The 15064-nt window shown below is 40.9% G+C and overlaps 2 protein-coding genes across 2 annotated transcripts; one reads left to right on the forward strand and one right to left on the reverse strand.

The window, feature by feature from the left end:
* Positions 1-3627: 3627 nt before the first annotated feature.
* Positions 3628-6941, forward strand: LOC134094139 (apoptosis facilitator Bcl-2-like protein 14). Its single transcript, XM_062547537.1, has 5 exons — positions 3628-4077; positions 4377-4472; positions 4617-4675; positions 5169-5438; positions 6030-6941. Exons 1-5 carry the CDS (start codon positions 3858-3860, stop codon positions 6072-6074), a joined length of 690 nt encoding a protein of 229 aa, XP_062403521.1. The 5' UTR covers positions 3628-3857; the 3' UTR covers positions 6075-6941.
* Positions 6942-7031: 90 nt separating this feature from the next.
* On the reverse strand, positions 7032-13201 carry tph2 (tryptophan hydroxylase 2 (tryptophan 5-monooxygenase)). The gene is made up of 11 exons (XM_062547539.1): positions 12958-13201; positions 12178-12321; positions 11571-11754; positions 10805-10944; positions 10505-10572; positions 10081-10277; positions 9482-9617; positions 8759-8885; positions 8011-8106; positions 7686-7819; positions 7032-7448 (listed from the first exon to the last, which is right to left on the reverse strand). The coding sequence occupies exons 1-11, from the start codon at positions 13165-13167 to the stop codon at positions 7274-7276; spliced, it is 1611 nt and encodes a 536-aa protein (XP_062403523.1). The 5' UTR covers positions 13168-13201; the 3' UTR covers positions 7032-7273.
* Between the last annotated feature and the right edge of the window lie 1863 nt (positions 13202-15064).

A 15064-nucleotide genomic window follows, 5' to 3' on the forward strand; every position in this document is an offset into this window, starting at 1 on the left:
TCCGTACCGTAACTGTACGGCCAGATCTGTCCGGCACTTCACTTTGTCGTGTCGCAACCCGCTATTTCCCTATGGGTGACGTCAAGCGACTTTAACGGACCCGCAAAGCATTCCGGGAAGGCAGCGCTGCATTTGAAAAATGCAGAAAACAGAAAAGCTGGCCGATCCCCAGCTCTATGCAAATGAGTCCGTTGAACGCGAGCCGTCTGTCCAATGAAAGCACGAGGTAGTAGGTTCGTCGTTGTAGTACAACAGTGCCCGTGAAACTTGGTTCCGTATACAAGTCAAATTCATGTTTAAACGAACTCTTCCACGACCAGCTAGTTGTCCATAAAATAAACTAAACTTGGATTTGGAGAAATACATTGACTGTTGGTGTTTCTGGTGAGGATTTGAGATTGCATTGAGTAGTTTAAATAAAACAATATTTCAAAATGGCTTGCATAGTTTGTGTAGGCTATTAATATTTTCGTATGCTGTTAAATACACGCCTAAAATGGTGTATATTTGTGAGAAACACTTTAGACAAGTTAAAACGAACTGCTTATGAACTGCTAACTGACAATTCAAACGAAACGCCCACTCACGACAAACGAGGGGAAGACGTGCGACACCTTCCGACACATATGTAGTGCATATGTGTCCACACCGTAACTCAAGATCAGCGTGACATATCAACATGATTTTCCCTGGTCTGGCAAGGCTTGCGTATGGAAGCCCGTTTCCGCCACTTGGTGGAAAAAAACTGGCAGATACTAAGTCATAATTATGAGATGCAAAGTCGTATTTATGAGATAGAAAGTCATAATTATGAGATAAAAAGTCATATTATGAGATAGAAAGTCGAAATTATGAGATAGAAAGTCATAATTATGAGATAAAAAGTCATAATTATGAGATAGGAAAGTCGAAATTATGAGATAAAAAGTCATAATTATGAGATAAAAAGTCGAAATTATGAGATAGGAAAGTCGAAATTATGAGATAAAAAGTCATAATTATGAGATAAAGAGTCGAAATTATGAGATACTTTCTCATAATTATGAGATGGTAAATCATAGGCTATGAGATTATAATAAAGTCGTAATTAAGATTAAAAAGTCAAATTTTTGGTTGGTAGCCTGCCTTGACCTCGCATCACTTCCTTCCCGTTCAAAACTGTTGCCGGCAGTGTTGTGCACGTTCACACTCTTCAGTAGCCGGACTACCTAAATCTAACAAGTTAGGATTATTAAAACAATATTTGAGATGGGAAAGTGGTGCTAAATTTCCATAAACTTTATTCAGTGAACGGGTAAAGCCGTCCGTTTGTAAGCAAAATCAAGAAATACCATCTTTTAGTTCTGTTTACCGTTACCTAGCAACCCCAACAACAAGTGATTGAATAATTAGTATTCTCCATCTCCTTCTGAACATGGTGTAGTGCAGCAGGTTAATGCTCGGTTGATCATACCTGAGATGTGGGGTTCAAATCCCAGATAATCTGCTGTTATTTTGCATGTCAAAGTCCTTTTTTCTTAGATGACTTAGATGTGCTTTTTGAACCTGTCAAATATATATATTTATTATAGGTTCAAAAAGCACAAACTCTTATTTGCCGCGAGGTAACGTCATCTAAGAAAAAAGAAGTAATCGATCGTACTTTGACATGCAAAATAACGGCAGCCCAACTGAGATTCAAACCCCACATCTCAGGCATGGTAAACCGAGCATTAACCCACTGCACTACACCATGTTCAGAAGGAGATGGAGAATACTAATTATTCAATCACTTGTTGTTGGGGTTGCTAGGTAACGGTAAACAGAACTAAAAGATCGTATTTCTTGATTTTGCTTACAAACGGACGGCTTTACCCGTTCACTGAATAAAGTTTATGGAAATTTAGCACCACTTTCCCATCTCAAATATTGTTTTAATAATCCTAACTTGTTAGATTTAGGTAGTCCGGCTACTGAAGAGTGTGAACGTGCACAACACTGCCGGCAACAGTTTTGAACGGGAAGGAAGTGATGCGAGGTCAAGGCAGGCTACCAACCAATAAAGTAAAAATTTTGACTTTATAATCTTAATTACGACTTTATTATAATCTCATAATTATGACTTACCATCTCATAATTATGAGAAAGTATCTCACAATTTCGACTTTTTATCTCATAATTATGACTTTTTATCTCATAATTTCGACTTTCCTATCTCATAATTATGACTTTTTATCTCATAATTATGACTTTCTATCTCATAATTTCGACTTTTTATCTCATAATTATGAGATAAAAAGTCATAATTATGAGATAAAAAGTTGAAATTATGAGATAGAAAGTCATAATTATGACTTTTTATCTCATAATTATGACTTTCTATCTCATAATTACGACTTTGCATCTCATAATTATGACTTAGTATCTGCCAGTTTTTTTCCACCAAGTGGCGGAAACGGGCTTCCATACTTGCGTGCTGTGCTTGGTGACAAATGTTGACGTTTCAATTTTGAACGGCTTAGGAGAAAATCGCAATGTTTCATTTGTCCTCCGTTTCATTCGTCCAGGCGCTCCCCTACTGTGGTGGGTGAGATTATGTCTAGCCTACTAATGACACATCATAATCAGAGCCATCATTAGCCTATCAATCATATCAGTGGCCAATACTTTACAAAACAACACTGTGCAAACATCTGACATTCAGAAGACTGTAAAAGAGAGAGGCATTTGAAGAGACGGCCTTAGACAACAGAACACCAAAACCTGTATGGTGTCATTTACAAAATCCTATATAGCCTATCACCTTTTTGACTGAAGTTCATAGGCCTACATTGAACTACATGAAGTAGCCCACATTAAAGTGTAAGTCCGGCGAAAATTGACCTCAGGCTCTTTTTCTGCATGAAAACACATCAAATAAGCTGTTATTTGTTACTGTTCCAGAAGACTAACTTACCAACTGGACTGAGAAGGAAAGTCGAGATAATCTGTCACGTAATTTGCCCAAACCTTCCGGCACTCCTAAACATAGGCCTATCTCTCTACATCCATTTTTTTATATAGGCTAGCTGCTATTATTATTATTATATTTGTTTACTTTTTACTCTCCACCTCAATCCTTTGTGAATTTTTTGTAGGCCTACTTCCAAGCCATTTTATTGAACCTTATGATATGTTGGATAGGCCATAACCGTGTTTATTATCATAGCATTATAGGCTACTATGAGAAAGTGAGGTTCATCTCATTTTTGTTTTATTCAAAAATTTAGATTAAAAAAAAAATGCCCCGATTTCACACTGTATATTTTTAAGCTGTTTCTCACAAATGTTTAAATTATTATTATTATTATTATTATTATTATTATTATTATCATTATTATTATTATTATTATTATTATTATTATTATTATTATTATTATTATTATTATCATCATCATCATTGCTAATCCACTTTTGTTGCTTGAGGAGTGTTCTGCTGATATATTAAATTAAAAACACTCACACTACACTACACATTTTGATACCAAGACCTTATGATCTAAGTTGAGCTCGATAACGAGAACTGAAAGCTATTTTGCACTGATAATAGTGAGCCCTGCCAATTATTTAGGCGCGCAAACCTCAGCGCAACCTAGCGGCGAGAACAGCGCATGCCGCTTCCTGTCATCAGAACGAAGAAGGTTACTACCACCTCACTCACACCCTGTATGAAAATTTGCTTAAAGGAAGTAACTTTATCCGCTCGTGAGGATCATGTTGCTATATGGCACGGTCGAACTCTGTAATGTTTTCGTAGCATATTTGTAATACATCGAGTATGCCATACTGTTAGATATTTCAAACAGTGTGCAACTCTGGTAGCCTGTCAGGCAGAGACCATGACAGAAGTCAGTCCAACAGCTGCCTCGGTGCATAGCACTGAATTTAAGTTGCTCCAGGCATACTGCACCAGGAGGAGAAGGAAGAGTTCTAAAAGAAGGAGCGCCTTTAACGAGTCGCCGGTCACGCCACTGAGCGTATCCCCTACTTCTCAAATACAGACGAGGCAGCTGAACCTTGTAGGATCGAGTGGTTTCCGACTTGTTGGCCAAGGAGGAGGTGAGTAGCCTATCCATCCTGTTTAGCTAAATTGCATTACACTATAAAGATTCTGCTAATAGGCTACGCGGCCTAGGCTAGGCTACTATATTTTCTCAACCAAACCCTGTAAATCTTGTCTTAACTTTTCATTGACTTCAGTATTTCATGGTGCATTAACTACCTCTAAATCGTGGGTTATAAAAGTTGGGTCCAGAGGTCTTCACAAAGAGGAACTTGATAGGCAATGCTAAAAGAACATGACACATGACTGAGAAGAAAAAAAATACATCTGCACTTTTCACTTTTTGACCTTTTAGACCCACCGGATGAGTTGGGCAGTGTTGCTGACAAGCTTACCCAGATCGTCGACACTGTAGACCTCGTCCCTGAAATAGAGACTGATAGTAACGATGGTAGGTCTAATTCTGATGCCCATCTATAATTCAATGAATTGTTTAGAGCAGTGACCTGCATTAAGGGGAAAGATATGACTTTCATTTCCTTTTACAGTCTTACTGTACATGACTCTCATTCACTGGGTATCTTGTCTAATGCAGATATTATCCAGAGACTTGTCGAACTCTTGAGGGAAGCTGGGGATGAATTGGATGGAAAGGTAAGCTTAAAAACAGCTTTGCACAATGCTCAACTCACACACTAATCTCAAGTAGCCTGATGTCCACCTTATAGCCAATGTAAGGGTGTTGATGTGTCTTTTGTATTGTAGGTAGGCTACTATTGGTGCCTGATGGTGATAGTATAGCTTTTTATAGAATGTAGCAGTTGTGTCGGTGACACCAGAAAGCACAGTATAGACCTTGTGAAGGCTAAACAAATATGTCCTCCTTATATTCACCTTAATTCCCCTAAAAAAATGCAGCGAAGATACCCTTTTGTTTGACTACAGACTTATTTGGTGTCTCGTCTTCTTTGAAATGATAGTGTATGAAGTCCATCCTTTTAATGATTTCTTAATGGACAAATACTGTATACCATTCCATAATACAATTGTGTTATATTAAGATAAATGTTACTGTACCAGAGTATCATTCTGCAAGGTTGACTAATATTTCCCACCCTCTTACCCTTTCTGACACCTTCCTCTGCAGATTAAAAAGAACCCAGAGCTGGTTGAACAGCTTAAAGGCTCCTTCTCTTACAGTTTATTTGAGAAGGTAACCAAGAGTTTCCTGGAGTGCGTCGTCCCCTCCTGGACTGGTAGTACACAGGGCACCCAGAAGGCCCAGATAGCCATGACCTTTGAGGTGACTAACAGGCTCACAACGTTGGATGTGCAGCCCATGAACCGAATTATGGGCTTCGGAGCCCAGTTCCTGCAGCAGAACTTCTCCGGCTGGGTGCAGAAGTATGGAGGCTGGGTAAGTAGTGGACAGACCACACTAGACCCAAGGGCTTTGTTCGACTGACACCAGGAAGCAATACAAATGTGTTCTTTAAAATCCTTTACATGCACTCACATTCATTTTATTTGTTACAAATACAACCATATAAACTACTATATGGATCTTACATCTCTTAATATGCACTATTTTCATCCATACCTATGCAGTGTGAAGTATGAACTATGTAGTTCTCCTGAAGTTCCTTAATTTGGAAACCGATTTCCTTATTTCCTATTAAATGATTTGGCAAGTTGACGTATTTATGCTTGACTCATGCACACTACTCAAATGTATTTGGGTTGCAGTGCATCGCATGGTCTATTAGGAAATATAGAACAAATCATGAATAAGTGTTCATAATGCAGTCTCTAATCTTTCATTCCACATGTGTACTCATACACACACACACACACACACAGTCACACACACAGTCACACACACACACACACACACACACACACACACACACACACACACACACACACACACACACACACACACACACACACACACACACACACACACACACAGAGAGAGATTAACCCGATCTGTTTGTGTTTCCCCCAGGAGAAAGCCTTTGATGAGCAGGACAATGATGACGAAGTCCAGTGAGGCACACATATTTCAATATCTCCTTTCTCTCTAATGTCAGGAAAGCCTTGATGACTACCTCTGTCCTGAAAGATTTCATTTTGAATGCAACTCGTAAATTCATTTGACCAGTAGTTCACACCAGAGAATGACAAAATATTTCTGATTCAGTACTATATTCACAATACACCCAAGATCGAATGTTAGATCAGACAGCAGCTTTTTGAACGTGCTAACAATGCATAATGTGATCATCACACTTTATCTTAAAATACATTCACATGTACTATTCAATTCTACCAACACTCAAAATGTAGAGTGCAGATTTTCTCTTTTTTCAAATTGATCTTAATATATTTTTCGTTATATATTTTTATAGTGACCTTTTTGGAAAATGTGAATATGACAGTGTTGGTGAATGGGAATTAAAGGAAAATACAGTTCAAACATACCATTGTAGATTTACAATATATAATGTTACACAGCAGTGGATAGTGTTGGAGCAGTTATTCAGATGCTGTGTTAACACTTTATTCACTGTGTATGTCATGAGTGTATTGTAGGTCTGGATCACAGTGACTTGCAAGAGAAACATGCAAAGTCACTGTGATCAACATTAGAAACATGAGAACAGGACACGTCAGGACAAGCCAGTCAATGACTCCACTGTATGAATTCCATTAAATGATTGTTCATTAAGTTTGATTATTCTGATACTGTGTTTACTTATCAGGATTTCTGTTTTATGGCATCATTGTTTTTTTGTTGTTGTTGTTTCTGTTTTATGTTTGTTTGACAGCAAAACATGAATATTTCCTGAATATGAGGAGCTCTTGAAGAGGAAATTGTATGCTATAGTAAACATCCTTAAATAAAGTGTTGATTACACTGGTAATGTTTTCATGAGAAGAAAAACAGCATTGTGTAAGAGGGCTCTGTAGTGACTCATTGCCACTCACACTGAAAAGGCTGGGTCTGTGTTGCCAAATAAAACCTTACTGTAGGTCTTACGACACTTGACATTGTCCGATTCTGAAGCTGCACTTTTCCCTGTCTATACTGCAATTAACAATGAAAGTAAGAGGCATTTTAAAGCAGCACAACAGAAAACTGGCAGTGAAATACATTTGAAGCCGTTTTGCAATCACACAATTTACAACTAGAGCCAACTGAACACTGACAAAGTGCTGGCAGTTTCCATGGGAGTGATGCGAACAAGACTATATGCCCAGGTATCTGTTCATCTTGCCCAGGGCGTCGCACACTGTGGTGAGGTCGCTACGCAAGTCCTGCACCACATTCTCAATGCCTCTGGTGTCCTTCAGTAGGTCAATACTCTGAGTGTAGGGGTTGTAGTACACTGAGAAAGGCCTCTTGATTGTTTTTGCAAAATCCCTGAGGAAAGAAGGTAAGAATGGGTTATTAATTCTTCGGCAGCTGCTTCTTAACTATCTGTACATGTACATCTCTCATGATCTGGTCTTCAGAATCGCATTGAAGAATTACAGTGTGCCTTACGTAAGTTCACAAATGTTTCACGCAATAAATATGTATATAAGCAGTACAGAATATACATATACTGTATCAACAGAGCAAAGACTTGTTATCTGACATACAGTGTATACTGTATACCTCATTTTTTCTTTGGCCTCCTCAAAACTCTCAGAGACAAAATAAACGTCCTGGAAGGTGGTGATGAGGCACTCCTGGTTGCAAGTGGTCCTGGGCTCAAATGTCTTCACTGTGGCCTTGTCAGAGAGTGCATGCTGGACAACAAACAAAAACAGAGTTCCTCAGTAACCCCTCGAACCAGGGATCAAGATTTAATCAAGATTAAAAGTCAGTCTGCTGTGTTGCTACAAATGAGCGATAAATGTGTATGTGTGTGTGTGTGTGTGTGTGCATACAGTATATAATGTCCATATATTTAATATTCATATTCACGAGAGATGATTACCCTCAGCTCTCCAATGGAGGAGAGCAGGCCTGCTCCATAAGCCCTCAGTTGTCCATCTTGTTTACACAGGCCAAACTCAATGGTGAAGAAATAACACTGGGAGGGTAAAAAAAAAAGCGGACATGAAATTATGAAAATGTCACGTCACGAACGAACGTGGACAAGCACACAGGAGGCTCCGCTCCACACATCAAACAATAAGATTGTAAATGCCACTGCGAATAGCTGTGACCTTTTTAGTACCTTTCTCATTTCTTCACATTATGCTAAATAGCTGCCAGACGCATCAGCTCAGCACACATGTACTACCACCACACAGACCTCTCCGTCTACCTGAGACGTCTCCATCTCTCTCACCTTCACCTCAATCACCTGGATGCTTTGGGTGTGGAGAACAGAATAGAATAGAATAGAATATATACTTTTTTGATCCCGTGAGGGAAATTCAGTTTTCTGCATTACCGAATTAGTGAACACACAGCACACAGTGAACACACAGAGAGGTGAATCACACAACCCAGAGCAGTGAGCTGCCTGCCCAACCAGCGGCGCTCGGGGAGCAGTGAGGGGTTAGGTGCCTTGCTCAAGGGCACTTCAGCCGTGGACTGGTCGGGGATCGAACCGGCCACCCTCAGGTTACAAGCCCGAAGCCCTAACTAGCTAGGTAGTAGGCCACGGCTACCCCTCAACAGAGATGATACAGAGCTGGAGAGGGAGATGATGAATGTCTGAGGGACGCGACACTCACCGTGGCGAGTTTCTGCACGTCCTCGTCCGTTGCTCCCAGGGAAGCTAGTCCGATCTCCTGGGAGAACTGGGCAAACTTTGGGTCGGCCAGCAGCGGAACGTGGCCCAGTAACTCATGGCAAGTGTCCCTGTGGGAGATGGGAACGTTGGGAATGTTGGGAAAAGACTGGCAGGCACAACACAATGAATTACAGTAGAACTAATTGTCTTGGTATGGGACAGAACTACAGATTATGCAAAATACTAAATATTTCAAATAACATTCACTGATGTTAGGCATCTTCTTAACTATTAACACAGGGTTCCTTCCAAAGTGTTTGAGTCCAACTCATTTGTACCACACGTGTTGTAAATACACTTATCTTCTTAAAAGATTCCATATTCTCTCCTTCAGATGTTGACTCAGTCTGTTGTGTTTGCCAAAAATGGGAGGTGTGGTTTGTAGGTCAAACTGTTTGGCTGTGTATATGTGTGTGCTTGTGTGTGTGTGTGTGTGTGTGTGTGAGAGAGAGACCTTCCATTAAGTCAGATAGTGTATGTGTATGCCTATTTGACTATTTGTGTGTGATGTGTTTTCTGAGTATATGTATGAGTGTGTGACCTCCCTAGAGATAGCGTGCATGTGTGTGTGTGTGCGTGCGTGCGTGTGTGTGTGCGTGCCTGTGTTTGTGTATGTGTGTGAGATGTTTCAGCGGGTGAGTTTGAGTGTGTAATCAGTACTCACGGCTCTGGTGTGTATAGCGGGTCGGTGCTGTGACGCACATACTGGGTGCAGTTGAACACACGGTAGGCTAGGCCAGCCAGAAAGTCACGCGGAGACAGGTACCCAGCCACTGGACGCACCGTGAACCCTGACCTATCTGGAAAGGTCATACAGTAGGTCACATTCAGTCAAAGGAACAAGGAAACATATTTGCGTAAAAAAAAAGCTGAAGGGGATGGGTGTTTCCTGGGACGAAGCACAGGCCAAAGCACGAGACAGGGTTCAGTGACCTGCGTGAAGCTGGCCACCCATGTTATTCAAAAATGTTTAAAAACACAACTATTCAGTGGCAGTGTATGATTGCAGCCTTATGCCCCAACTGGGACGAAGAGGATAAGTAAGGTAAATATGTCTGGAGTGCATCACTGCTTTTAAGGCCAATGTATCTCTGGTAGTCTTATGCATACTTTCATTCAAATACAAATGTTTACAGCTGTGTCCAGTACCTCTCATTCAAATACAGATGTGTAAAGCTGTGTTCAGTGCAGATGCAAATACAGATGTGTGTATCTGTGTTCAGTACAGATGCAAATACAGACGTGTACAGCTATGTACAGTACCTCGGAGAAACAGGGACACGTCCTCCAGCTGAGGGATGTTGTCTTCGCGGTACCCACAATGCTTTGTGAGCAATGGGAGGTTTTTCAAGTACTCTCGGCAGGCGTGGGTGGGGTAGAGTTTGGTGAGCTCACGGAATACGACTCCCCAAGTCTTGACCTCCTCCACTGTGTACTCTATGCAAGGTATTGGTTGCCCACTAACACAGAAATATATACAGTCGGCCGTCATTATATAGGCGGGTGCAGAGGATGGATGCAGAATCAACCAGTTTTACAAATTAAAGTTTTTACAGCATACACAGTGTAGTAACTGAGTCAGTTATTGCATTGTGTAGGCCTATAATACAAAAAAATAATGCAAGAAATTCTGAAGAATGATTGATAATGACACTTTAAATCAATGGGATGTAGATGCTTCACTAACAATTTGTAATTCATTGCAACCTCCACAAAGTATTTCCTCCTCTGACGATACACATTGTCCTTGAAGCCCTGGAGAACACAAGGAAACAAAAGAGTAGGCCTACTGCAAATTATCGTTTCAATTTGAAATCATAGAATCAATGTTAAGAACAAAATACATTTCAAAAAAAATAATAATAACAAATACACTACACCAAGCTATGGGAAATCTTGGTTTTGATAGGATGAAATCACTCACTAGCTATATAATTATTATAGGTTTTAGGCTAATGATACGAAAGTGTATGAAAACCACACCCACGGGATGGTCGGCGTCAAGCTCCGAGCCGTACATCAGTACTCGGTGGGAGCACTGGTCCAGCTCAGATATCTTCTGAGGAAACCAGGGAACTCCTTCCCCATCTGGTAAGCTCCCCAGAACACACACACAATCCTCACAGTCTAGGATAAGAATTGAAAGTTTACTAAAATCGTGCAAAAATGAAATTGACCTTTGACCTCAGCTTTCAGAATATCACACATGTTCGGTGCTGTTGGTTTAGCTGAGTATAATGTGAAGTAAACATGTTTATATGCATGTATTTAGTATATAGCTGGTCTATTTGTAAAATACACTTAATCTGGCTTGAAGTGAAGGTCGATACATTAGTGGCCGTGGGCAAATCAATGTTTCCGTTTCTAGGCGTTATTAGCAGCTTTTAACTTTAAGCAAAACACACACACACACACACACACACACACACACACACACACACACACACACACACACACACAGCTAAAACACTTTCTAAAAGCTTCTAAAACATTGTCACTTGTTTTTTTGCGTTTCGAACTTTAGGCGGCTGTCCACATACTGGTGGTGCTGAATTGATTACGCTAAGTCACCCAAACCCACCCGAGCTAGCTTTCACCAAGCCGAACACATCGTCTCTCAAGCCATACAACAACAGCAACTGCGTTCTGACACCAGCATTTGAACAACAGGTTACAGTAGGCCTAGGGACAATTTACGTGAAGCAGCCGATTTCCTCAGTGAATAGATGAGGCGCTGTAAAGCACGCACGCACCTCCGTCCGTAGACCACACGTGCTGAGGTGTGTTGTAGGACACGATATTGACATGGTCTTTGAGGTACTGCACCAGCTCGTTAAACTCCTTCTTGGTGCAGTTGAACTCGGCATAGATTTCCACCTCCGTGGGCACGCGCTTGCATCTGCGGGACTCGATATGGACCAGGTTGACATGTTTCTCCTTCAGCAAGGACACACAAACACACATAAGTAGGTGTTAAGTAAGAGATAGTAATACTAGGCTACTGTCCAGTAATAGAATAGAGAGTACTGATATCTGTAATCCTAATAGCCCCTTCAAGATCACTTCAGAAAGTGCATGATGAGGTATTAAGAACCTAATACTACTTAAGCTTATGTAACATATTAAGCTTGGACTCTGTTTCACCTTAAAGCGCTTGTGTCAAAAAAGAGGCACATAATTATACTAATGAATAATTATTGTCATCAGATGTAGTGATCCTTTAAAAATGTAATATCTGACAAAATAGAATGGCCTTTTTTTTTTTTTTTAGATTAACTCTGGGGTTTGGAAACATATAGTGATAGCCTATATAAATTCCTACTCAACAGCCAAATACAACATCATATACAAAAAACGTACCTGGAAAAGACGCAAAGCCTTCACCAAGCAGCCCACTTCATTTTTCACGGAGAAGATGAGAGCAGTCTTCCCGGGGTCATGGGGTGCACTATTGCCCTCTTTATCAGGTGTTTCATCTATTCTGCCGAAGGAGTTCCTACGAGCCTATCAGGAGGCAAGGGATCGGATGACACTATTCAGGCCGCTGAAGTCAAGTGATCTTCTCCTATATGCTTGTAGGTTGAGTAGGATATTGATGGATTACAGTGCATCACTCACAGGGGTTAACACTTATGAATACAAATCAGGGATTATGCACCTGCATGTACACACAAGCCAACCATTCCATTACGTGTCGTCAGGATTTAGCATAGTGAGCTATTCTTTTTTTTTTTTTTTTTTAAACAAGAATTGATCTGTTAACTAATTTTAGATGTGGAAGTCAGATCATCAGAAAGCAAATTGACAAAAGACCAAATGAACAATGCTCCATCTGTATCCATCACCTTTGCTAAAGATACTTAAGTATTTCACAACATCATTTCCTTTACATCCTATGCCCAAATTGTCCCAAAAACAGACACAACACAATATACAGTATGCACAAACCAACAACTTCTGTATCTGACATCATCTGCATTCACCTACAGATACGGAGTTCTTCACCACAACATAATCTCTTTGCCTTTGCCTCATCTACGACTGCATAACTAGCATTTCTTGTTTATTGTTTATTCGTGTTATGTCATTTCCTCTCAAAGTTGTTGTTGTTGTTGTTGTTGTTGTTGCTTTTGTACTCACCATCATTTTGAACCCTTCTCTCACCAGGTTACCCCCGGTGTGCAGCTGCTGGTCAAACATGGCCGAGTCCAGGGAGAGGCCCCTGCGGGCCCAGTACTTGCTGGAGAACATCATCATGGCCGGCTGCATCCTGGGCACAGGCTGGAGCCCCTTCCTGGTCAGCTGGCCCTTGGGGGACGCCATCGGAGCGACACTCAGGGACGCACACATACGCAGAAGATTCACACGCGCCTCGCACTCACGCTGGAGCTGGAGGAGGAAGAGCTAAGACACCCTTGGTGAGTGCAGAGCTCTGTTTATATAGCGTGATGGATGGATGCGATAAGCCACGTATCCGCTCTCTCTACCAATCTCTCAGCAGCCCCCCCATCATCTCTCTCTCTCTCAGCACTCTCACCCTTCTCTCTCTCTCTCTCTGTCTCTCAGCACTCCCACCCTTCTCTCTCTCTCTCTTAGCACACCCCCACCCATCTCTTGCTCTCTCTCTCTCTCTCTCTCTCTCTCACTTTCTCTCTGTTTTCTGAGGAAGCACATCCTCTTGGGGTGGGTGGGGGGTGGACGTACTCATCCCAGCCTGCCTTATTTTGGAAGCATGGACACGCACAGCCCCCCTAATCAGCTCAGCTCAAGATGAATGACCCTCTTCACCTCAATCACAAGGCCCCTCAGTGGCACAATAACCTGCTGTACTTACGCCATAGCTAGTGGTGCATTTGTGCATTACCATGTCACAGTTCATAACATGATGTCATGACAACGTCATAACACCATAATGAATGTAAAGCTACATGGACAGTGCATCCCCTTACATTCTGAGTAGCTCTGAGATCTTTGAGCTTCAAAGTCTTAGAATTCCTCAGAATTCCATATTGATAAGCAGAGCAAACCTCTTTAAATATACTGTCCAAACATGCATACAACCACAAGAAATACCTCACCTCACCTGGTATCACAGAATAAGAATGTGTCATTAACTCAATTTTGCTCTGCGTTCCTATGATAGTTTGGGTCTTTCAAGAGTGGTCTACAAACATATCTGTTCAACATAATTGATTAAGTGGCTCTTATGAGTTATGGTTAGTATATTATGGAATTTGTTTACTTTCCTTAGGCTATTGATCATTGATATTGCATTGACTGACTTATTGTTTACTATTGCTATTTTCCTTAATTGTCTTACCAAGATTTTGAAACGGTTCACCATTCGTTTTTAACTATTGTGTTTTATTTGTAAGTCAGTTTGGACAACAGTGTCTGCTGTAACCATAACCATTCACTACAAAAGAGTAGCATTAGTAGCTTAATGTGTGTTTGGATTTATACTTTCTCAAGATGAAATCGTATTGCTAAAATAAGAATATACCGGCTCAATGACCACTACCCTAAACACACACTCAACCCACGTCTACACACACTTCCCTGACTGATGACGCGGAGGGTGTTTATGAGTCCGCCTGACTGAATGAATGTCTGTTTGTCACAGGCTTTGCTTTAATAATCAAAAGTGCAGAGGTGGGAGATAAAACTGTGTCTGTGAGCACAACTGCTATCAGCTGGCTCTGAGGCAATTTCCTGTGGGACAGGAAATGAAAGCACACGGAATAGAAATGAGGGCCACTTCGCTGGCTTTGTTGTGACGTTATGAACAGATGAAAGATACTTTTGGTGGGCACAGAAGTGATTCTCAGCGTCTGTGTGCAGAGTCTAAATGTCAAAACGGCTAAGAGGCGCAGTGGAACAGTCGACACCTCAGCTGAGATCATGACCTTAAGTCTACCAGAGTGGCTGAAGCGTTCAAATGTTCAAAATGCCACCCTCAGAGCACCGGTGTCTCTCTGAACATTCATTCGTGACAGTCAAATTTGTATGCAAATCGACCGATGCATTTTTCTCTTGCTATTTATTGCTTGCAGCGGACATAGATTATTGGGATTGTCATGTATGGTTAATAATACATGATCAATGAACTAATCAAGAGAATGCTGTGCTGATTTAGGCCGTGATGTTTATTTAGTGGTATATAATGACCATTTCAATTTTAGACATGCAGATGTGGTGCAAATTATTTTTTTTCCACCAATTTCCAAAGTTACCACGGACTGCAGCA

This window comes from Sardina pilchardus, chromosome 10 (genome assembly GCF_963854185.1).
Source record: "Sardina pilchardus chromosome 10, fSarPil1.1, whole genome shotgun sequence".
Taxonomy (NCBI): domain Eukaryota; kingdom Metazoa; phylum Chordata; class Actinopteri; order Clupeiformes; family Clupeidae; genus Sardina; species Sardina pilchardus.

Bases quoted from the DNA above. Each gene is read 5' to 3' on its own strand.
- LOC134094139 (XM_062547537.1), top strand. From the start codon at position 3,858: ATGACAGAAGTCAGTCCAACAGCTGCCTCGGTGCATAGCACTGAATTT. The intron at 4,078-4,376 runs GTGAGTAGCCTA...TTGACCTTTTAG, and splicing joins ACTTGTTGGCCAAGGAGGAG to ACCCACCGGATGAGTTGGGC. The intron at 5,439-6,029 runs GTAAGTAGTGGA...TGTTTCCCCCAG, and splicing joins TGCAGAAGTATGGAGGCTGG to GAGAAAGCCTTTGATGAGCA.
- tph2 (XM_062547539.1), bottom strand. From the start codon at position 13,167: ATGTGTGCGTCCCTGAGTGTCGCTCCGATGGCGTCCCCCAAGGGCCAG. The intron at 10,278-10,504 runs GTTAGTGAAGCA...TTTCTGTGTTAG, and splicing joins GTTGCAATGAATTACAAATT to TGGGCAACCAATACCTTGCA. The intron at 8,107-8,758 runs GTGAGTGTCGCG...TTACCCTCCCAG, and splicing joins ACGTGCAGAAACTCGCCACG to TGTTATTTCTTCACCATTGA.